Source organism: Chanodichthys erythropterus, chromosome 13 (assembly GCF_024489055.1).
Source record: "Chanodichthys erythropterus isolate Z2021 chromosome 13, ASM2448905v1, whole genome shotgun sequence".
Taxonomy (NCBI): Eukaryota; Metazoa; Chordata; class Actinopteri; order Cypriniformes; family Xenocyprididae; genus Chanodichthys; species Chanodichthys erythropterus.
Window position 1 is genome coordinate 41,571,261 of NC_090233.1, and position 25,223 is coordinate 41,596,483.

Below are 25,223 nucleotides of genomic sequence, written 5' to 3' on the forward strand. Positions count from 1 at the left end.
ACTGGACGTGACACATTCTACTTCTGAAGTACTACACATACTTGCGCAATTTACACAACGGCCAAATGATTCGTGCATTCGCTTTGACGCGTCCAGTGAAGACAGCCTCGCACTGGGTAGACACGATGTAACAAGTACGACCCTCAGCATCACTGCGGCATGTAGTTGGGGTTTTCTAAGTGGTTGATGCAAATAAAAATCGTACAATGTTGAAAAATACGTCTTTGCATTTATTTTGGACGCTGTAAGTAACTTTTACAATCAAAAACTATGAAGTCTGATTCAAAATCCAAAATCCATCTTTTACCATACCAATTTTATTGGCCTTATACTTCCTATTTGAGACAATGCAGATGAATGAGCTAAGTTTTTTCAAGGCAAATGTGCCCTGCAAAACAAGCAAAATGTGATTAGTTGGAGAGAAAGCGTGATACGATTGGCCACTGCAATATGGCTGTTATCTGACTGGCTTAAGTTGATGGTGGGTGGAGTCCACTTATTTGTGGATTTGTGTGCGTCGTGACACTAGAAATGTTTCAAAATCCACAAATGCGTGCTGTGATCCACAAATGCAGCGGAAGCCATCCACAAATGTACAAAAAGCGATTCACAAATGAATGCCAGTGACAGTGAAAACATTTGTGGATACTTTATTTGCAAATTTCATTTTATTTATTTGTGAATCTAATTCATTTTTGTGAAACTCCTGCATATATTTGTGGATCTAATTCTATTTATTTGTGAATTTAATTTTTGTGATTCTCTATATTTATTTGTGCATCAAAATCAATTTATCTGGAAATATGCAACAATTCTAATCCCATAGAGAAAGGGTCCAATACATGAAAGACATATAGCAAGCACAAAGCGGACAGAATCTGTCAATTATTCTGTAGGTTGAAGGGCAGGAAGAGGATGTCCTTGTTTCATGTAGCACATTGACAAACTGACACGTGGTTCACAATAAAAGCCCATTTCTGCCATTCAGAGCTCAGTTCACAATGATTTTACATTCCATCTAAACACACTTTACATGGAAATATCTCCTTTCTTTAGAGTTAAGTCTGTTTTTTTTTTAACTTATATGGTTCCCCTTTCACCAACCTCTAAGCACATGACACTTCAAATGCTTAGACTACAGATATGCTGGTGTCTATTAGGGGTGTGCACAAATAGTCGAATATTCAATCTGTAATTAATATTCAAAAAATAACATTTTTAAAATTAATAATCTGAATTTTACTGTGCTATACAGTGAATCCATGATAAATGCTAAGCACTACAATTAGCAGTTATAACTATATGCAGTGGATGGCGCTGCGGAGCGCGTGTAAGAAGTTTATTGTATTTGATCGTCAAATGCTGATGTCTGCCTCACGAAGTTTGGAATTACTTAAATGAAAATTGTCTTAAATGGAATTACTTTTTATCAAATGAATTAATGAAACTGAGTTATAATATCACCACCATAATGAGAAAGCACATGAAATCAAAACACCAGTCGAATGAGAAAAGACAGCTGTCCATCACTGCATTCACAACAGGTAAGCACAGCTATACCCCCGAGTGAGCTGAGAAGATAACTTATCTGATAGCAAAATGATCTTGAGACAAACTTCCTTTAAAGTTTCATCGAGGAAGACATTTACGAACAGAAAAAACAAAGTGTTGCTGTTAGAAACTTCGCTTAGCACACCGTTATCTTTTTGTCTCAGCAACTTCTGTCAGCGCAGCTCGTTTTGTCACCAGAGCATGTGGATATTATTGTTTTTCTCAACATGAACATGTGAAACTGAAAACAATAACCATATACTGACTCGAGTATACTGTATATATACACGTTCTGTACGATAACTGTACGAAAACTGCTTTATCAGCGTTTTTCCCGTTCTTTATGCTTTTGTTCTTTAGATTGTTAAAATCTAAAAGAAACGTAAGCTTATGTATATAACGTAAGCTTGTTGTGTATACTGCCTAATCGTAAGCTTGTTCAGAAATGGTTACAAAATCTTGATGAATTAAATAAAAAAATTATTTTCTTTCTCATTTAACATCATTTAATTAAACAAATATTCGAATATTAATTTTTTACAAGCCCAAACATTTGAATACAATATTTTGCCCATCCCTAGTGTCTATAAAGCCGTGTTATAGATATAAACATTAACAAAAAAACAAAAAAAAATATTGATATAAATAATAAATATTGGATGAAAACATTAAATGAAAATTAGAAATGTTGTTTTGGCAACTAAATGATTTTTTTTGAAGTACTAAAATTACTACAACTCTTAAAATAAAAACAATTAAATAAAATAGAAATATTAAAAATAATAAAAACAACAAAATACACAACAAAGGCACTCAACCTCAAACTAAAATGAAACCTGAAAATAGGACTGCACAACGATTAAATGTGTCCAAAATACATCTGTGATTACGTAATATGTGTGTGTTCTGTGTATAATTACGTATATATAAATACACACATACAATGTATTTAAGTATTATATGCATGTATAAATAAATAAATTATATATATATATATATATATATATTATATATATATATATATATATATATATATATATATATATATATATATATATATATATATATATATATATATATATATATATATATATATATATATATATAATATATATATATATATATATATATATATAAAAATAAATGTATATATATTTAGATATAATTTATATTGTATATAAATATAGGCATGTATAAATAAATGTATAAATATATATTTAGATATAATTTATATTATATATAAATATTTTATATATAATATAAAGTTTTTCTTAAATATATACACGTATGTATGTGTATTTATATATAAATAATAATTATACACAGAACACAGACATATATTACGTAAACAAAGACTTATTTTGGACACGATTAATCGTTGTGCAGCCCTACCTAAAAATAGAACATTAAAAACTAATTCAAAATATAAATGCAAACTATAACAGTGAATAACACTAAAATAAAACTGCTACAGAGAAGCTTCTGTTCATATCCTACTTGAAGATTCCAGCCCTGATGCAAAGGCAAGATTTTACTCATTCCTGTGCTGACTGTATAATCATGGGTATTAACAGGTTTGCACAAAGCAGATAAAGAGGTCTTTCTCTTTGACTAATTTTACTTTAACCTTCAGGAGTTACTTTGACCCTGAAGCAGAAATTCAAAAGCTCTTTAAAGCTATCAAATTATACCAGTGTTTTAATAAATGTTGGTAAAAACTACACAACAGCAACTCGCAATCAAAAATTGTGGCTGTAACATTTACAACTACAATCTCCAAGCGTGCCACAAGAAGTCACACAACATGGTCACTGTATTCTGACATCATTGATAACTGTTTGGAATCACTTAAAAACAACAACAACAACAAAACACCCTTTTAGACTGTCCGGGGGCTGATGAAGGTTGGAAGCAGGAACGTGATAAACAGTATTTTGATTTTCAAACATCAACTTCTTGTGGGCTGACTGATCAGTCTTAAAAATCATCATGAAACCTAAGCTGTGAAAGTCTTTTCTTCCCTGTTGTGTGTGACATATCTAAGTGAAACGGTTTCTAGAAGAAAAAAAGAAGAAGAAAAAAAGTAGTGCAGGAATTGATTTTGTCCAACAGGAAATGATTGAATTGTTGTGGTTTGCAATTGCTGTGATCTCATGTTGACACTTTGCTCCGCCCCCTTGCCAAAAAACATCACAGAGTAGAAAAGATGTAGTTGCAAGAGATTTTTTTTTTTTTTTTTAAAGATTATGAAGGCAAATGATTAAAAAAAAAAAAAAAAAAAATTAAAATAAATAAATAAATAAATAAAATAATAATAATAATAATAATGTGCACAGATAAATAACTTAGAATAAACACCAAAATATTCCATAAAAAGAAAAAAAAAAGATTAGTCAATTTTGATTTCATTGTGAGTTTAAGGCTGGTTTAAGGTTCATTGGAGATTTTCACAAGACACATTCTTGTGTTCAAAAACAGCTGGAGCACAATGGAAAAGAACAGAATGCAGGATGTCCTGGATGTGTAGGAACATGCACCATGGTTTTTATAATCGGTTACGATTAAAGAACACTAAGAACACTAAGTGCAAGTCTTGCACACTAACCACATAGAACGGCCAAATAAAGGTTACCAGATCAAAACATTTGAATAAATATTCATTGTTTTTACAAACTACCTTAATAGGCAGTATTTTTCTTTTCAAGGAAGATATAGAAAATATATCAATGACATCAATTATTTGGGTCTCAGAGGGTTAAGTGCATAGAGGCAGAGGAAGCAATAATTAAATATTAATCTACTGTCAATATTCTAATGTTACCTTATCTTTTATTGGAAACTTCAGCTTTACAGTCAACCTTTGGACACACTTCATTCTGTATCTGTGACATTCTGTGACAGACGTGAAGCAGCGGTTAACATAACCTGCACTACAAATAAGTACTGAAGAGTTCTCCATTTGTTTCATATCACAAAACATCAAAACTATTTGAAAGTTTTTCAATTCCCAACAAAACAAAATTGACTTGATATATAATGACAAATGTAATAGGAATAGAAACTGGTGGCTGATTATCACTCTGAAAAAACGTGTCGTGAAAGATGCAACTGTAGCACATGGAAAGCTCAGTAAAAATAGTATCATTGTTTTCAAAGCCAAATGAACAAACAGGAAAGACAATAAGCTACAACAAAAACTAAAATAATCCAATCAAGAAAAGGAGGGAGAGAAGACTAGGCCAAGAAAAAACAGCATAACATTGAAACAAAATTGAGCGTCAACAATATAAAAAAACCAAAATCCTCCAATTGATTTTTTTAATCTTCTATGCCTTTGTTTTGTCTTTAGGAGATGTATGAACAATTTCGCTAAAATTTGTTAGCAGCACACCTCCCGTCCTGTAGGTGTCACCAAGGCAACAGCACATCCAAGCTAACCACAGCCGCACACAACTATTATTAATGCACTCTGTAGATATTGGTATAAAGACAGTAAGTGATAATAATAATATAAAATAATACATTTAAATAATAATATAAATGAAATAATATACTAAATATAAATTATTATTATTATTATTATTATAACTACTAACACAAAATATACATAAATGTCCTTTTACATATTATGAATAAATGAATAACTTCAACCATAGCTTACACCACTAAGCAAAAGCAATCTCCACAAACAATCGCAACAGCCTCCAAACCCACACAAAAACTACTCCACAAACAGCCATTTCCTTCACTCATTCATAAGGTACCTTCATCTACGTTTATCTGCTCCTCATGAATGTCCTTTTCATCCCATTATATATCCCAGAATGCTGTGCAGCCGAGGCCAGAGTTAGTGACAGGAACAGGCTGAGCAGGAGAGCGCGCCTCGGGCAGCCTGACAGCGCTGTTGCGCTGGATCAGATCCTCAGCTGCGGGACCCAGCTCGACAGATCAATGGCGCATATTCCGAGAAAGCGTGCCACGGGGTTGTTTGAGCCTGCTAAAGAAGCAGTGGCATCTCCAACTCACGCACACACAAAAATGTGTGCAAGCGCTAGCTAATCTGGGTGCTAGGGTCAGCCCAGGTAATCCCCGCGGGGTGGAGGGGAGAGGAGCCTGACCGATCTTAACCCAGCCCCGTCAGGATTTTGATTGGCACAGCAAGCTGCTCCACAACTTTCTCACTGGTGTAAGAGCAAACGGCACATACCACTGCGCAGCTCAGGAGGGGTGTCTCGCGTACACACACATTCTCCAACCCTCCCTCTTTCTCCGAAAAAACTCTGGAGGGACAGAAGAACTCACGGGCTGCCAGTTTAACAAAGAGAAAAAGAAATAAAAGTTGGTTCTTCCCGCTTATGCATATTCTTCTGGCTTTTTCTCGCCCTCTCTTTCTCTAAAACATTCTCGGGGGACTCTGGGAAAAGAAAGCTTGAGTAGAAGTTTGTTTGGAACAGCATTCAGAACTCCACGTAAGCCGAACTCGACTGACACAAACACTTTTATGGATCTCTAAGGGTCATACACTCCACCCACACACAGACGAGCTCGGTTAACAGACCCTACTCCACACACAAGCACACAGAGCCCGCTTTAAAGATAAGATAAAAAATGAACCTGCTTGCCCTCTCTTTTTAATCAGTATGTAAACGTTATAATCACAACAGGTGGCAGAGGAAACTATGACTGCGCTGTATATATCCAGGTAGCTAAAGAGACACCAGGAAACACTTACGGCAGCATATGCAAACGCAAACAGCTGCGCATACGCCTTCTCACAGAAAGCACCTGGGGCTACTGGTGGCTGAAGGGTCAGGCAGTGTGAGTGGAAAAGATCAGATCATCTCCTCATTACTGCAGCTCAACTCCTGACTCAAAGACACATGCTCAGCTTGTGATCAGCGTGGCAGCGTGTTCACAGAAGTCCTCTGTTACACACGCTCTTATCCAGCGCTGTCTGTGCTGTTTAAATATAGCTGTAATTAATGCCTATTCCATACAGCAGCTGCTCTCACACATAGGCGACAGAGGGCTAATCAAGTTAGACAGGCCGTGTAGAAGCTCATCTCATATGTATGATAATATTCAAGATATATCACTTGTACTTCAACAGAGATTGGGTTAACTTAGCATTCACCAAATGTTAAAAACATTTACGGATAATTCAAAATGCTTTGTTATAAAAAGATATGGCATTTGGCAGTGTTGTAGTCGAGACCAGCTCATTCGAGTCCGAGTCGAGACCGAGACTGGAGAGGTTGGAGTCCAAGACAAGTTCAAGTTCACATAGGGTTGGGTCTGAGACAAGACCAAAAGAAATTTAAAGACCTAAAAGAATATGTAAATGTTTGGTGGAAACAATAAAATTGGCACCATACTAATCAAATATACCATGGCATGTACACTGTATTTTATTTACTTAGAGTGATATTTGTTTAAAAAATATTATCAGTTAAGGCTAAAAAGGCCACATAGTAGGTGGTGTAAAGGTAATTTGTTAGAAAAGATTTCTATTTTGAATAAATGCTGTTATTTTTAATATTTTTAAATTAAGATTTTAAATCAATCGACTGAAAAAAGGATCACAGCATGTTATAAAAAATATTAAGCAGCACAACTGTTTCCACTTTCCAACTTTGAAAATTAATCATCATATTAGAATGGTTTCTGAAGGATCATGTGTCACTGAAGACTGGAGTAATGATGCTGAAAATTCAGATTTGCATCAGAAATAAATAATGTTTTAAAGTATATTCAAATAGAAAACCATTATTTTAAATGGTAATATTTTTTTAAAATATATTGCTTTTTTTGACTAGATAAATGCAGGCTTGAAGAGCACAAGAGACTTATTTCATAATGCCACATAAGCTAATAATGTCTTCATTAACTATGATAGTTTCATCAAATAGTAAACGGTGTATCAACACTAAATGAATTGAACACTACTTACCATTAATGCGACTTTTGGCTTTGTAGTCAGTTAACATCCATTTTGTCAGCGATGCAATTTGATTTATAAAATGGGACAAACCGAAGAAACCGCTTGTCTGTCCATGTCATTTCCACTTCACGTTTTCCAATGAAATTTGAACTACTTGTGCCAGATCACGATTGGTTGGGGTGTTATACATGACAAACCGGCATTGGTGAATTAAGTAATATTTTAAAATATATAATAAATAGATTTTTAATTAAATAGACAGACAAGCTTTGATTATTGATGGGAAAAAAATTGTTTGGCTTATTTTTTTCTTCTGTCGAGCCATAGGCACTCAGAGACAGAACCATATATGGCTCAAGAGCCTAGGCTTTGAACAGATTGAGGAAAATCAGTCAGTCACGCACGCAACATAGCAACGCGTTATGGTAACACCTCACACTGACGGATATGTAAGAATAATAGGAATTTTATGACTTTTGAGTGATTTCTTACTATTGTTCACATTGTCATGTTAATTATAATTCAAATGCATTTTGTTTTATTGACCACAATATTATCATTGCTATTTGCCCCCAAACATTAACACACAGTAATAGTCATTAAATATTTTGAATGGGACTCGAATGGTCTCGGGAACGAGTCCGATTCAATTCCGAGTCAATATGCACACGAGTCCATGACAAGACCAAGACCGTTATAATATGGTCTCGAGACCGAGTCCGAGTCTCGAGTACTACAACACTGGCATTTGGTCTATAGAGTATCTTTAAAACGTTCTCACGGTTAAGGATGTTATCAGGTATTACAAGTAAAGGAAAAGAGAGAAAATAAAGTTTTAAAGCACCCCCATGAAAACAGACCAGGAGAGAGATGCGAGTAAGGATTCGGTGGAAGAATGATTTTTGAAATATTGTTCATTAAATTGAATGACCAGATTGCAATACCACAATACCAATGTCTTTACTCTGTAGTATTTCACACACTCTGAAAGCAGAATACTGAGAATACCAACAACCCCCAACATAGTGCTTAGCAAGACTCCATTGTGATATCTATGTCACCCTAAAATACCAGACATTACAATATTTCACTGAGCAATAATATGATAAAGTTTGTTTGTTTGTTTTTTTGGTTGAACCACTTGTTGTCATGAACAAATTAATAAATAGAAACATTTTCAGTTTCACAGACTACCAATCTTTAAATCATTATTAAAAGGGCTAGCTCACCCGGAAATGTAAATTCTGTCTCACCCTCATGTCATTCCCAACCTGTATGATTTACTTTCTTCTGTGAAACAAAACTAAGTTTTTATATACCTAAATTCAAGTTCAAAGTACATTTTTTCAAGTTCAAAGTAATTGTTCATTATAAGGATTTTAATGACATAATGAAATGGAATGGCATACATTATTAACCATGCCCTAAAATTCATCATCCATGTTTTGCAGTTGTCAAATCATTTTGAATCTTTATCTTTCACAATCACAGGTGAATGTGATGTAACAGGCCAAATATGCAGAACCAAATGTAAAACAGGTAAAATGCCCTATTATGACTGTTGTTAAAAAGTTAAAAATGATATTGCATTAATAACCCATTTTACTTCAATATAGATAGTCCCTTCCCCACAAACACAAACTTTTTGCCTGGGTCATGGAGGCTGAAGGTCAAGGTCTTCCTCAAAAACATTGTGACACCGTTTCTCTTATTACATTAGACTTAATCGTATTTAAATGACCACATTAACTATTTGCAAGATTTTAAGATTAAAGGTTACTTTTACTTACAACAGTAGCTTAAAACAACACCTAAATAGCTTGGGTAAATGTGATTAACCAATATCCTGTGCTGCCTAGGTGACGTCAGGAGAAAAGGAAGGTTCTTTCACAGGAAGCACAATTGATTTTGATGAAAGTTTGATTTCTTTAAAACCTGTACTGATGAATCAAATAAAAATAAGACCTTAAACACAGATTAAGAAATGAAATTACGCAAGTTTAAATTTGATGTTTACTTGAAATATTTTGTCAATGTCCCAATGAGACAACCTGGTCTGGATGCCAGGGCCAGATTTCACCCTCAATGAAACAGCGTTTAGGTATATGCATGTGAAAGTGAGAAGCTGCAGCTACTGCACTCAAACAGCTTTAAAGCTAGAGTCTGAAACTCTCATGTTCTTATCCTTTCCCTCTGTGGTCCCTGACAGCAGCATGGAGCCTCTTGGCTGTGCCAAACAGATAAAACAGATTCCTGGAAAGCTGTGCAGCCCTCCATAAATCAGAGAGAGCAAGAAAGAGACTCTAAAAGCACAGATGCATTTTTGCCTGATAACCTACACACACACACGGTCTGAGTTCTTATGAGAGACAACGTCAACAACGCAAAAAAACAACCACAAAACACACCCTCTCATAAAAAAGAAAACACACAACCTCACATTAAGCATGATTCAAACACACCCCCTTCTTATAAAAAAACAAAACAAAAAAAACATTCAAAACAGAGCCATTTGAAAGCACTCACAGGCTTCCTTAGACTGAGACTAAGATGTTGTAACAGTGCCCACTGAACACTAGGGGTCTTCTTGTGTACTAAAACTGCATCTCAAAACAGTCCTTGTTTGTGAGAATGAATGGATGAACAAAAATGAGTGCAAAGTCAACGAATCCCCACATAATAGCTTGCAATTTTGCATTATTTCTGGCATTTTCTCACAAGAAAAAAACAAAAACAAAAAAAACCTTGAGGGTGAGAAGAACAATATTACCTACTCAAAATGCTGTATTTCAGTGAATGTCACTGTGAAGTGAGCATCAAAATCAAAGTCTACTTACTCTTGATGACAAAACACTTGTCAGCTATAGAATCATGTTTATAACTTTATATTGACAACATCTGCATTTAGTAATGTCACTTAACTTAGTGCATACTTGGTTAATACACTAACGTTCAAAAGTTTGAGGCTGGTAAGATTTTAATGTTTTTCTTTTATTCTCATCAAGGCTGCATTCATTCATTCATTATTTATTTATTAAAAATACAGCAAAAACGGTTAAATATTATTACAATTTAAAACAGTTGTTCTGTTTTAATATTTTTCAAAGTTTTATTTGTTCCTGTGATGGCAAATCTGGATTTTCAGTGTCACGTGATCCTTCAGAAATCATTCTAATATGCTGATTTGCTGCTCAAACATTTCTTATTATTATTAATGTAACTTCATTTTATTGCTGATAATGTGATACATTTTTTTTAAGGAATCTTCCTGACCCCAAACATTTGAACAGCTGTGTATGTGAAAAAAATAATATTTTTAATTACATAACCAATTATTAGTAGGTATATCCTGCACAACACCACAGCTCTATGAAAAACTCTACGTAAAGTTGATGCAAATGCAGTAATTTTGAGCCACAATAATCAAAAATCCACAATGGTCTGCTAAAAAAACAAAGGCTATGTTCAGAAAAGGCTATGTTCAAAAGCATACTACCACACTAATCTTACTATTGCTGCATTTTACAGCATGCATTCTGTGCACAGTATGCTAATTTTCCATATGCAGATAATACCTGAATTACAAAATGTGCAACAGAGCTTCCTGTGTGAAATACTGCATCTAGGGCTGGAACAAATAATTATTGTTTTAATCGATTAATCGCAACCGCACTCTAACTAACCATAGCGGTAACCATAGCAACAGTGTAAACCATGGCGGTGTCCATAAAACGTGAAGTTTTACCACGACTGACAGCGCGTAATTAAATAAATGATTCCAATCGAGGCGCAAGTTCATCCATTAGATATTTTAAATAACCAATAACAGAGTTAAATGCTTTGTAACCAGTTGCAGAAAGTATGTTTGAGCCACGCACCTCGCAGCCGCGGCAGCTCATAAAAAGCAGAATGCTGTATGAACACAGCCGTATTAAGCACAAAATATTAGACTGAAAACCGTATTCTAGTGCTGTGTAAAATTTCACTGTAATAGTCCAAATACTTACGCTGTCGTCTCGCAGTTTTGAGGTAAGAGAGCCCCAGGGTGTTTTCTTTCTTTTCAGATGCTCCTGCATAGAAGTTGTGCTGCTGTGGTTTGCCATTTCGCTTTTACAGAGCGTGCAGAGCACCATTTTATTCTGTCTCGGTTTTAAAAATTTCTACACTTTAGGCTTTCGGGCTCTATATTTTTATAATAACAGTTAATTTCCACCATGCCCAGGAGCTGGCATCATAAGGGAACATAAATAGCGTGACGAATCAACGTATTTCACACAAATCGACGCTTTGTTCCAGCCCTAATTGCATCCCAATGCAAATCAACTGATGATGGATGAACCGGAAGCAACATCAGATGTGATTTTTAATGTAACATGTCCACACATATCCATGCATAAGTGAAGGAGGAAAAAGGGGATTTTTTTTAAATACCTGATTCCTTCGTCGACGATTTCCAAAATTTCTTCTGACAAGAGTTTTATAGTTTTGACTCTTCTTAGTCAAATAATAGTAGAGCACACAATCAGACACACACTGCGCACAGGGAAAGAGAAAATATAAATACAGCTGCATCACTTGGGCTTGAATTTGAAAAGAAAATACCATTAATGTGACAAAAAAATGCTGTCTGTAGGTGGGGAAGTGTGATCAGAGTCAGTAAAGCTGTTATACAGGGCTTCAGTTCCAACATCCACTGGTGAACATCCAGTTCTGGGTGTGACAGCACAGCAGTCCACCATACTAAACTGAACCACAAAAAAAGAAAACCCACCTTTCTCTCCAGAAATGAAGCGATCAGCCCGAAGTTCTTTGGATGCTGCACAAACCTGCACCACAGAAGAGACAAAGTTGACAAAATGAAGCACACTCTCACTCAACACGTCAAAACAAGCCACATTTACTCACTTTTCCTTGAAGATCTCCTTCTCGTGTTCGGTCCAGACATTCATGAACTGGCGGGATTTGTAGACCTTCATTGGGTCATCCATCAGACCATTCATGTTGATAAACTTCACTCTTCGCTGTTCGGAATCGTACATCATGGGAGGAATGACGGACAACTGCCTCATCTGCTTCTCATTGTTCTGAGAGAGACAAAAAGGTGTTGAGATCCAGAACGGGTCTGCAGCCATTGTTTACATTACTCTAGACTCAGCCTCCGACAGCACACCCACAGGTCACCCTCAGTTCATTTACTAATAGTCTGATGCAAGCTGCACACAAAACTTGTTACTTGCGAAAAATCACAAGCGGCAATAAGACAAGCTTCAATCAGTTTATCCGATTGCAACACAACTTACGGAAATAGGAATGGTTTTCATCAACTGTACACTCCACTTTGTTTTCTTAAATTTGTCTGTGAAATAACCAGTAGGCCTATTTATTTTTTTTTTTTTTTGACCAATAGATATTATGATCACAAGTCTACTCATATTACTGCTAATTTCTTTGGTGCTTTTTGTACACTGGACCAACACCAACTGTTTGAATGAGTCTCTTTTAGTGTCTCTTTTAAATAAGCCGTCCTTAAAGCTAGGATGTACAGTTTTTCAGAGGGTAGCAATAGCAAGCTAGCTTTGAAAGCATAAAAGGGGAAAAGATTCCACCCTCTTTCAGAGCTCTCTCCAAAGCCAAGCACATTAACAATTTATTTACAGTTATTGTTAGAAATTAAAATGGTTTTGTAAAGGTGCGTTCACGGCATGTCAAAATTACCATAATTACGAGAATTTTCTGATAGCTCTGACTTATACCACCTGACTGCTGCAGATTCATTGTGGCATTAATAGTGTTGACATTGAAATGCATAATTCCTAGAGGACATGAACAGTCTCCGCCTCTTTAGTCCCTCTGTTTCCTCTCTAAGTGGTAGGATCTTATCCAAAATAAGGTGCAAAGTGAGCCAAATTTTATGCTGCATAGATTGGCTATGTGATAATTCAGTGGCTCATAGGAAATAATTAAGTTTGATGTACGGGAAAAGGCTGGGATGTATGTTTCTCATCTGGGTGAATCTCTAAAACTCTATTTAACACACTTTCTGTACTTGGGGTAAACCCCCAGTCATCTTTTTCTGTATGGATCAGAGTTTATTTCAGGTTATACATCAGATAGTAAAACTAGTAGTTTACCTCCTGCTCAGAGAGGCCGTCAATGATCTCAGATATCTCGTGTTCACTTCTTGCGATGGTGGCAGACAGGCCTGTCCCCCTCTGGCCTACCCTAAAGACAGAAAGGATGAAGCATGGTTAGAGAAAGCATTTTGCTGTTCCTGGCTTTGTTGTCTCTGTAACGGCGCTTTCCCAAGCAAGCAACAAGACCAGAGTCCCACCCTGTTTCTTCTCCCACAAAAAGCCTTTGAAGCAGCGGTTACAGCTATTGGCAAGATTCCTCTGGGTCTATTCATGAGCTCTGGAGTTCTGAAGTTCTTTGGTTTAGAGACTGTTCCAGCAACAATAGCTACATACTCTGCCTTATCTAAACAATCAAGACAGGCAAACAGCATTGAGTAAAGTTGGATGGCTTGATATGAATGAACGGAACTATAGACATAAGTCCTGCAACCTTTATGAGGGGTGATAAAAATAATTTAGGGGAACACACAAATTGCCAGAACTATATATACACTATATATATAAATATATAAAAGGTCTAAAGTGGTCTTGCAGAGGGTTGAGAAGCAAGATTCATATTCAGTGGATCTATTTTTTAACAATGGCTATAACCAAATGATTCATGACATTCACTTCCACTAATGGTTCTCAAATGTGCTTTTTTTTTTTTTTTTTAGGAGTGCTTAAAGTAGGGCAGCATGATATTGGAAAAAACTGACATTACGATATTTTGGTTTTCTGCAGTATAAATTGTGATATGAAATAAATTAATCAGATTACTTGCATAGCTCTATTTGGAAAGAATTAATAATTCTAGAATGATTGGGGTGATTTAAATTAAATAAAGAGTGCTTTATATTTTCCAGGTAAGTCTTCAGGTACACAAAATAAATAAATGTAAAATAACACTGTATAGTCTTCCCTGTATACATTTAATATAATCATTCTGTTTAAAGCTGCAAAAGTGATATTCTCTTTGTATTTTGTTTGATAACATTCATGACACAGAAAGCAGATAGAATAGAATAGTCAATTTAAGACCTGCACTGACCTTTAAGAAATGCGCAAAATTAATATAAATGATACACATCAGTTTTCTTTGTTTGTGTGTTTTTTAAGCCATACAAAACTATGTTTACAAGGATACTCTCAGGGACGGACATTTTGACATGATTTGTGGCTTCAGTATTTTACTTCAGAAATTGTAAAATTTCGCAGTTTAAAAAAAAAAAAAAAAAAAAAAAAAAAAAAAACTTACGCCACGTCCTACACCTTTCCCTATTCAACTTATTTATTTATTTTTTTTACACAAACGCATCACTTCGTTATTAACTCCCTTAATAAAGGATCATATATTATGATGGATGGAGGCACTTTCTTCAGCTCATACTTTAGATGCATCAGGATATTTATTAATATCTCTCTAATTGTGTTCGTCAAAAAAAGAAAGTCATATACACTTAGGATAGCCTGAGTAAATCTTGGAATAATTTTAATTTGAAAGTCAACTAATCCTTCAAATCAGGGGTGTCCAAACTTATAAATATAATATTTATTTATTTATTTATTTGGGGTGACCCTGAATAGTTGACGATTCGAATCTTCGATAGGAGGAGCCTGATTCGACTACCAATCTCACAGTCGAATCTTCGCAGAGGTGTTATGAGAAGAGATATGGGGGCGCTCAATATCTGATTGATTTTACATAGACATACCGGTTCTTTCCCAATAGGTTAATATACAGCCTATTATGTTAATAACATAAATAAAAATGTGAAAAGAAAGAAGCTTGAATAAATCCAACCAACCCTGTGACCAATTTAAGTTTCACTTCCATCATCCGTGACCGGCAGAGGAGCATCTTTGCGGCAGGGATTAAATCTTTAACAATGTCTGGGATAAAGTGTACAATTGGATGCACTTTGAAATGGTAAAAGATGATCCAAAAAACGTATGATGCAAGTTGTGCCAACAGCTCATGTCCTAGAACTCAACAACGACAAACACTGCGGCGCGCTTCTGCCGGCCAACAAGCTGACTATAGCGCACTATTTGGAGACTCAAACGGACACGGGCAGATCATGTGAAAGACTGGATTTTTCTCTCTCAATCAGGTAGGGTAGCTACAAGTGATTTAAGACGGATGTAATTTGATTTTTGAATATTTCGCTAAAAAGACTGCCAATCCAGTTCAGCGTTTATTGTCTCTGCAGTTAAAAAGACAAAGTTGACAATTCTGGCTATACTTTTGTTATTTTAATAATTTCTTTATTGATCACTCTGGGTTATCTAAATTAATTATTTGTGGGATGTGTTTTGAATATATGTTCCCCTGCATTTTGCAGTTTGACTATCATATTTCTGTTCTAATTCAATTCTGTAAATTAATGAATTTAATTTTTTGGTGCATCAGTGTTGCGCTGTAGATTAGTTAAAGCTTGCTTGCACAGACAGTTTAGCCGATGTAATTTGATTTGCCGACATATGAAATGTATATCTGCAGTGTGGCTTTTCTGCAGTTATGGTTATATATATTTTAAGGTTTATTGATCTAAAATGTTTTTATTCGTTTTCTTCTATATCTTTGTGTGGTGTTCTGTACATCGTGGCTGTGAATGTTTATCCACATTGCCTTTCATTTGTTTAAAAAAGATAAAATCACTGTCAGTTTCATCTATCACTTGACGGGTAGTTTGGTCGGTTTATTAGAAAGACGTTTCTCTGTGCTGTGTGTTAAGGAAAATAAAAGTTGCCTTAATCCTACTTAATTTTCCGTGTCCCGCTCCATCTCGTGCACAGTTCAGCGCGCGGCCCTTTCAAAGTCCGTGCGCACTCTTTAGTGGACTGCTGTTTTTCAAGCTCAAATCACCCCCCCCCCCCCCCCCCCACAGATTTGACAAAAGCTTGAGCTGACGGAAGAATAGCTTGAGGACACAGATGTAAATTTAATACACAAACAATATCTGTAAAACTTAAAGGGTGAAATTTAAATATTATTACCGAGTTAGAACTCTATTCTTCATTACATTAAAAAGTACTCTAATTAGATTGGAGGTAAAATCACACTGAAATTCATCTCTGGGCTGTAGTTTAGACACCCCTGCTTTAAATGGTATGATTTTAAGCTTTAGGTGTATGTAAATCAAACTAATTATTTAAAAAGACCCAAAACGTCTTAAACTCATGAGTTATTCATGACATTACCCTCATTATTGACTTTTTAGCCATATTTAATAGTGTAGTATAGGATTGTTAACTTCAAAATTCAGTCCAATCTCATCTCTAGTCTTGTTTAGGTAAACAGGTCTAAGTAATAAATCAATACTGGCAAAAAGTCTTATGCAGTGTTAAACTGGAATATCTATACTTTATAAGTTTTTGTTCTATCACCAAGAGTCTGTTTTTTTGGTGAATCAAGGTCAATAGTATGCAAATGTTCTTCAGTTCTGCTTTAGTGGTGTTCCAGAAAGAGTTCCCTGTAATTCAGGGAAGCCCTGCGACCTCTGTACGAGGAACTATCACAGCCTGACCTCTGACCCTAGCACCCATAGGATCCTCAATGCTGATTGGCCAACTGCTGAGTCAGGACAGAGCACAAGTGTGTCAGGGAAAAGCAATACCGGTGAATGTGTGTGAATGACAGAGCGTTCATTGGGTCATCACGGAAGCTGGGGGGCCTGGCTGACCTCTGGAAACGTTCCTGTTGCTCGCGCTGTTTGCGGATCTCAGGAAACTGCCTCTCGTAGTATTCACGTGTACGGCTCTCTTTGGCTTTACGGCGGGGGTTGTTCTCCATCCGCTCAACTTTTTTCTCCCACTCAGTCATCAGCTCATCATACCGCTGGCAAATTTTCTGCTCCTAAGGAAAAAACAGAAAACATTTTTGCAAAATAAAACAAAATCCTATATTTTAATAATTTGACGTTAAATTGTTCAATCTATATGATGAACTCTTTGCTAAAAACATAAGAGGATGTTTGGGAACTTATTTCTAAATATATAAATGCAAAAACTAAAATTACTGAATTAAATAATTCAGAATAACTGATCAAATTGACTGAACATAAGGTTAACACAACCTATTACTTATCAAATATGTAGCTAACAAGCTAATTATTATGGTAATCAAGCAATTATTTATTCATTATTCAATAACATTAAATACTATTTTTCAACATAAAATAAAATTTTTCAGAATTTAATTAAAATAGTGTGTGTACAACCTTCCGGAATGCTCTCCTTTATAAAATGTGCATGCATACTGCATGCGCATACTCTATTAAAATGCATTAAATGCATGATATACAAAAGTTGTTTACATTTCTGGTTCTGATGCAGCCCTAAATCTTCCTTTTTATAAAAAAAACAACCATCACCAAACAAACACCCTGCTCTTTAATATAACCAATCGAATTCTTCTGTTCTTCTGAGGAACAGAACTGCATGCACTGGCTCTAGATCAGCACGTTGACTGAGAATACTGTGGAAAGCAGAAAATAAACTGCACTGTTAATTCCATCCTATTAACTTTGTATTCTCTGTAATATTCTTGGCCCGCAGTGTCCGATAAAGCTGAAAGGAAGGACAGAAAGAGACAAAGGAGGATACAGAGAGCCAAATACAAGGAAAGGGAGTGAGCAAGAACAAAGATGTTCAACAAGAGGAGTCGTGATCAAGACCTGTGCAGAGAGACTTGTGTCTATACTACAGTACATAGAACAAAAAATGTTGTTGTTTTTTTCTCCCTCTGAACAGTTAACCTTCCTCTTGGCTTTGGGCCATGTCACAATTCTGACTGTTCTTGGTCCAGCAGGCCTGACCAACCCAGTCTACTAACAAGTGATTGCACTGAACTACTGTACCTTCCTGAGAACAAACCCATTTAAAAAAAAACAGCAATCAAAATGCTTCCTTGCGGCTAGTGCAGCTTTTTTTGGAACAGGATTTAACGAAAACATCACTATTCAACAGTCCTGAATGGACTACAAAAGACAAAGAAAGAGAGGAAGAACAATACAATACAACAATTATCCAGTGACAAGACATTTTTTTTCTGTCCACAAAAAAACAAGCAAACAAAAAAAAAAAAAACATTAAATTGTGATGGGACACAATCACAGCCAATCAGAAGAAATGTAATGTTTGATGTGTAGAGCAGAATTTAAAACATAAGATTTGGGCTTAAATCTTGTTGCTGTATTGTGTCACATGTGGTAAGGACACAGAGTTAGGGGCATCACAACAGCTTTGAAGAGACATGAAATAACCTCTAACCAAGTTCAGACACACAAGACAAACTATAAATCATAAGTAAAAGTTGACTGATATGCAAATGAGGGCATGTCCAATAAGGTATAGAGATGAGATGGAATGGATGGAACATGGAATTACTTTATGCAAATAAAATGACTCTGATCATTATTCCCACAACACATCATTATTATCTGTTATTTACTAGTCATTTTTATTCAGTCATAAACTATCTCTGTTTAGCACTATAAAGATTTGCCCCACACATGCAAACAAAAACTAAACGTATGATTGCTAAGCACAGTGCAATTTGTACCACACATGAAAGAAGATTGTGTTTGTATGTGCAAACAAATGTCATATATAAAGCATAGTCTTTAAAGACATAAAATTGTGTGAAAATGGACATGCAGGATTGTGTGTTTAATCCAGTCTTGATTTATTACAGAGAATTTTTCATTCTCTGTAACTTTGGTCACCTCTCCTGACAGAGGAGCACTTATACTCTCTCAAACACATTCATTCTTTGCCACTGCACAAACGAGAGACACTTACCCTCTGTTTGCGTGCATGGTTCCTCCTCTTGAAAAACAGAATCAGCTTCTTCCTCATCATCTGATTCCTGCAGGAGAAAAAAAAAATATTGTTTACATTCCCTTTCATAAAAGGAGCGAACACTGCACACTTAAGATCTCTCTGCTGATACACAACCTGCCAACAGACAAACATTAAGGCCTCTTATGAGTCCTCCAACTTTATCAGAACAGCTGAATCCCTCTCTAATTACAAAAAAAAAAAAAAAGCCTTAAGACAATTCTTCCATGAGCACTTGACTCACAACTGTTAGTGCACTTACTTTCTTATTCTTTAAAAACCCTCCCTACTCTCTTCCTTTTGTCTCATCTCCATCTCCGAACAAGCTCATACTATGGGACCTTTCTGTGGCACTTTTCCTGTTACGGTCTCTCTAGCATGACTTGCTTTTGATGTTTTGGATAAAAGCACCTGAAAAATAAATGTTAATGACTTTTACTCCTAGTTTAATAATATATAATAACATCTAAATTAATTTAACGTCATCAACGTGTGTATTTGTTCACATTTATCTGCATTTCTTTGCAGTTTGGGGTCAGTAAGCTCTCAGTAAGATCTCACCAAGGCAGCATTTATTTGAATAAAAATAAAGAAATGTCTAATATATCTGTTTTCTATATTTATATATTTTAAAATGTAATTTATTTGTGTGATGTCAAAGCTGTTCAGCATCATTACTTCCAGTCTTCAGTGTCACATGATATTTCAGAAATTCTTATGTGATGATTTGGTGCTCAAGAAACATTTCATATCATTATCAAAGCTGATATCAGTTGTGCTGCTTTTGGAAACTGTGATACTTTTTTTTCAGAATTTTTTTGAATAGAAAGTATTTGAAATGGAAATCTTGTGTAATATTATAAATGTCTTTTCTGTCCCTTTTGATCAACTTTAAAGTACTACATAAAAAAAAAAATCTTTCTGACCCCAACCTTTTGAACAGTGTTGGGCACGTTACTTTAAAAAAAGTAATTGGTTATAGTTACTAGTTACTTCTCACGAATAGTAACTGATTAAGTAACTGAGTTACATCATTATAAGAGTAACTAATTACCAGGGAAAGTAACTATTGTGTTACTTAAAAAAAAAAAAAAAAAAAGTCAATTAACTTGGATGCCCCCAATATTAAATATAAGTCTAAAAATAAATTATTTGTTTAAGTAAGCCTGTTATGTTTTAAATTAATCCATTTGATTATGAAAAGTGAACATCATGGGATAAATCATAAGCAGCGCAATATATCGGGAGACATGGAGTGGGTCAGACATGATTTTGACCACTTCCTTAAGTTTTGTTTTGTAGAAATCCTTTCTTAAAAGTGAATTTCATTTTGTAAAAAACTGAATTTTAATCAATGTTTTATCAACCAATTGCCTGGATTTAATAAATAAGAAGCAAATATAGCAGAAAATATAAATCATGACATGGAGGCGCTGGCGCGATCACTTGCACGTGAACTGGAGCGCGTCTTATAGGCTAAATGAACCGAAACTCACCGTATAGGCTGACTGCCTCACAGACAGGAGAAATATATCTATAGAAAGCTTGAAATGTCTAACAAAATAATTAAAAACAAAAAGAAATAGCTTAGGCTACTCTCTGATTATATAAATGAAATGTGCATTTTCTCTCTAAGGACGTCCACGGAGATGATGAGAGTCAGTGATGTCAACTTCATCTTTGCAGCCGACACTGATTCAGAAAACATTAGTTTATTAATAAACAATTAAAATGTCTCCTTGCTGTTTTTTTCACATTCATAACCATTACTTTTGCCGGTTCTTTATGGCAAGCTTTATGTGTGCACTTGAGTGCTATATAGCCTATATTATGTAAATGCACATTATTATGATTTACTCTCTCCAGTATTTAAGAAATCAAATTAATATAAATGTGATTAGTCAACTAATGGCTTAAATGAACAACTACTAGCCGACTAGAAAAAAACTTTTCACATATTTTCGATCCAGCATGTCACAAAGGGTATAGAGTGCCCCAGGGATGACGCGTTTTTGTAGGCCAACCCGGAAGTTAGCGGTGCACGGATTCCCTCGGTTGAAAACCTATGCATTTTTCCCATAGACTTTTGGAAAATCGCAGAAAATAAGCTCTGTGTTTAACAAAGGGTTATGACACTTACATGTTTTGTCTATCAAGATAATATTTACAAGTGAACACAACATTTATAGATTTTGAAGCCTAAATAAAGTCGTCAGATATAAAAAGCTAACAGTAGGCTATAAATGGACTACAGCACACCATGGTCGCGGATCAACGTCATCACCACCAAGCTATTTAAAAAACAACTTTATTTAAAAACATGCTCGCTGATTATGATATGCGCGGTGTATGAATACATATCCACTTTCGTCATGAGAAATGCTGTCCAAATGTCCCGTTTTTAATGATGACGTCTAAAGTCCCCGCCAAATTTGAAGTCCATTTTAGCAATTTGTTAGCAACCGCCGATTTTAAGACACAGTAAAAATAAAAAATAAAAATCACAAGTGGGTTATAACTGGTGTGTTTTATGTCATAGATCAAAACGTGAAAGTATTTAGAGGCTTTGTTAACCACATACCTTATTTCAGGCGATTTAGCAAAAACCCATTCAAAAAAAACCATAGACTTTACGGCGTTGGAACCGGAAGTCCAAAAATGCTAACTCGCTTCCTGGTTTTGCCTACAAAAATGCGTCATCCCTGAGGCACTCTATTTTGGTTTGAGCTCGCATGCTATGACACAGACACACACAAGGAGCATCGAACATTATTATCAGTTTAAAATTATATTTGTGTATGACTAACCTGTACTATTTCAACAAAACGCTTTGCAGGTCTATCATCTCTACTCACACACCAATCGTCATTAGTTAGCATGTGTACCAAACCAACACACACACCAGAGAAAAAACTTTGCAGGTCCTATGGCTGAGAGGGAGTCTCGGATGAAAATCGCTTCACAGTGAGTTCAATTATAGTAACGCGCCATTTTTTTCTTCAGTAACGGTAACAGCGTTGTAACGGGGGAAAAAGTAATTTGTTTAATTACTCGTTACTGAAAAAAGTAACGCCGTTAGTAATGCCGTTTATTTATGAAGCCATTATTCCCATCACTGCTTCTGAATGGTATGAAACTATTGTTTTCTGCCGATTCATGCTAATAGAGAACTTCACTCATCACATATTCCCCCTCCCCCATTACTTGTCTGTGTGGAGGACTGTCTGAGTCAACTGTACACAACACACCAACCGACTGACCGACCTTGACCAGGCTACATACATGCAGAAGTTTCAGTTTAACATCAACACAGACATTTCATCAATGATAACCACACAAGTCCATTATTAAGAGACCATTATTGAGCCCATATTAAAGTCTGCATGACTATTCATGTTTACTAATCAACAAGTCAATTTGTTTGCGAGACATTGTTTACCTCATGTAAGTTGCTAGGGCTATCAAAATGGCTGAAAAACTACATTAGAATCTTCTACTGAAAAGCAATGAAAAAGCAATTAAAAAGCAATGAAATAGGGTAAACGTACCTATTAAGCTCACCAAAATCTATATTGAGAGATGTGCACAGGATTTCAGTGCAAGAAGTTATATTAAAATAAAATATTAATCCCTTACACAATAATATTTAATTTTATTTTAAATGACAAAAGCATAATTAAGATGTACATCATTAAATGCAAAAAGTCTGGCTGTGCTTAATGGGAACATTTGTGTACCCTTTAAGCACACCCCCGTTCCCATTAAGCTCTCCTAACAATAATATGAAGTCTTTAAAAATTGTAGTAGTTTAAATCCACAAAACATCAATAAACTGTAAATGTACAATATTACGGATTTAAAAGTACAAGCCAGTAATGTCTGAAAAGTAACATATTAATGTAGCAAACAATCTTATACAGCTAGTAAGCTAACAATGTTCTGTAGCATCTGCGCTATGTTGCTAAAACTATCTTTTGGATCTAACTAATAATTTTCCACATGCAGGTTCCAGGTTATACTAAGCAAAAGTCTAAACATTAATCTCTTAAATTTTATAGTAAGTAGTTATAACTACCCCAAAAAAACGCTTAACCTCCTTAAAAATGCACATTTAAGAGGCTCCTCTTTTGGTGAAAGCTTTCAGACAGCTTTCAAAATGGCCAAAATTCAAAATTCCATGGATACCCAGTGTGCAATGGTCTGATTTTCTTGAGATTATAGGAGGCATGTAGTAGGGGTGCAACGGTTCTCAGTAAAAAAAAAAATGAACCGTACCGTTCTCCACTTATGGTTCAGCACGCAATCTCGAATGACGACGCATCTATAGGCTAATATGGTGTTTAAAATAGCAACGTGGAAAACAGACAGACAGAGTTCAGATAATGTATGTTTCAGTCGATGGATGCGCGCATTCTGGCTTCTAAAAATGTTACAAAAATTATAATCAGAAAGCGTGAACAAAACAGTCACAATTTGTAAACTTTGTTCATTTCGAGTGCTGTCTGCTCTAATGTCCAGTCATTTACGCCGTCATCACCCGGGTGATGATAGCGCGCGAGCGCGGGTGAGACCTGAACAGCGCATGTTGCTGTCTGTGTTTAAACTAAACTCTTTTAAGCCTTGCTAATTCAAACATTCAAGATCAAGATGCAAAAGAGAACTCGCGCCCGCTGTGAGAAGATTTGTGTGCGCTCATCCGAAGTGCGCACACGCGTATTTCAGACAAATACCGAGTTCTCTTTCAAGTCTTGTGCTTCAGCGGACAAATTCATACAAAAATGATGTCAACATGTCGTCTTGGCGAGTATCCTAGCAAACATAGTCAGTTATGTCTTAAGTGAACGTATATTAGTCAAGAAAGACATTATATGTGTAACATTATATGTACTGGATCGTGCATGTCTTATAGGGAAAAAACTACTGTTAGATACCTAAAAAGCACCGTTTATTTTATTTGAATATTTGCTCTATTGTATTTATTTGTGATGTTGCTTGTAGTTTGATTATTTGTTCTTATTTTATTTATTTTTATTTGACAGTAGTCCTATTTTCCCTGAACATAGCACACACCGAACCGTACCGAAACCGTGACCCTAAAACCGTGATACGAACCGAACTCATTTTGAACTGTTGCACCCCTAGTATGTAGTAACAAACACAACAATTTGTTAAGACATCATAATTATTTTTTCTTTCAATAATCTGAGCTCAAAGATGGTAGTGTGCTTAATGGGTACTTGAGCTTAATGGGTACGTTTACCCTATGTCGGTAAAAAATTGCATAACGTTTAAACTAATGTTTATAAATAAAATGTAATTTAGTAAATTGCATAAACAATTATGAACAAAACACTATCATGTATTTATACATAGTTTAAAACAAAGAGCTGGAGCACCGATCACACAGAATACTTTTGCTTTTAAAAACATGGGAGTGGGATGCAGTGGAATGGAAGGGAAAAAATACAATGGATAAGCAGCGCAGAAAATGCATTCTGTGTGAACGACTTGGTTACGGTTTTGATGTAACCAAGATCTTCTCCACATTGAGCTGCTCTATTTCTGCAATGTTTTAAATGACCAATAGAGCAGCGCCGCCTAAAATTATTTTAAATTCATTTAAATTAAAAATTCCAAATTAAAAATTTTATTTGACAGCCCTACAAGTGACTGAGCACACTATGCTGCATCAATTGTCTGTTGGCTGCTTGAAAGTATTTATCAGCTGAGATAATGTGGGTGAGAAACAAAAAAGCAGACATATATATGCACTG

The 25,223-nt window shown here is 35.4% G+C and overlaps 1 protein-coding gene across 15 annotated transcripts in view; it reads right to left on the bottom strand.

Moving 5' to 3' along the window:
• ncor1 (nuclear receptor corepressor 1) overlaps window positions 1-25,223 on the bottom strand; it is a 97,794-nt gene that overhangs the window by 47,083 nt on the left and 25,488 nt on the right. For 8 of the 15 annotated variants that reach the window (XM_067407363.1, XM_067407360.1, XM_067407359.1 and 5 more), the window contains exons 9-14: window positions 19,411-19,477; window positions 17,226-17,464; window positions 13,624-13,714; window positions 12,398-12,576; window positions 12,264-12,318; window positions 11,924-12,025 (exon numbers count right to left, since the gene is read on the bottom strand). In XM_067407363.1, the coding sequence (XP_067263464.1) occupies window positions 11,924-12,025; window positions 12,264-12,318; window positions 12,398-12,576; window positions 13,624-13,714; window positions 17,226-17,464; window positions 19,411-19,477 (733 nt within the window). Of the gene's footprint in view, window positions 1-5,315; window positions 6,548-11,923; window positions 12,026-12,263; window positions 12,319-12,397; window positions 12,577-13,623; window positions 13,715-17,225; window positions 17,465-19,410; window positions 19,478-25,223 lie in introns of those variants that run through there. The other 7 variants (XM_067407373.1, XM_067407369.1, XM_067407365.1 and 4 more) reach the window with 4 other exon arrangements.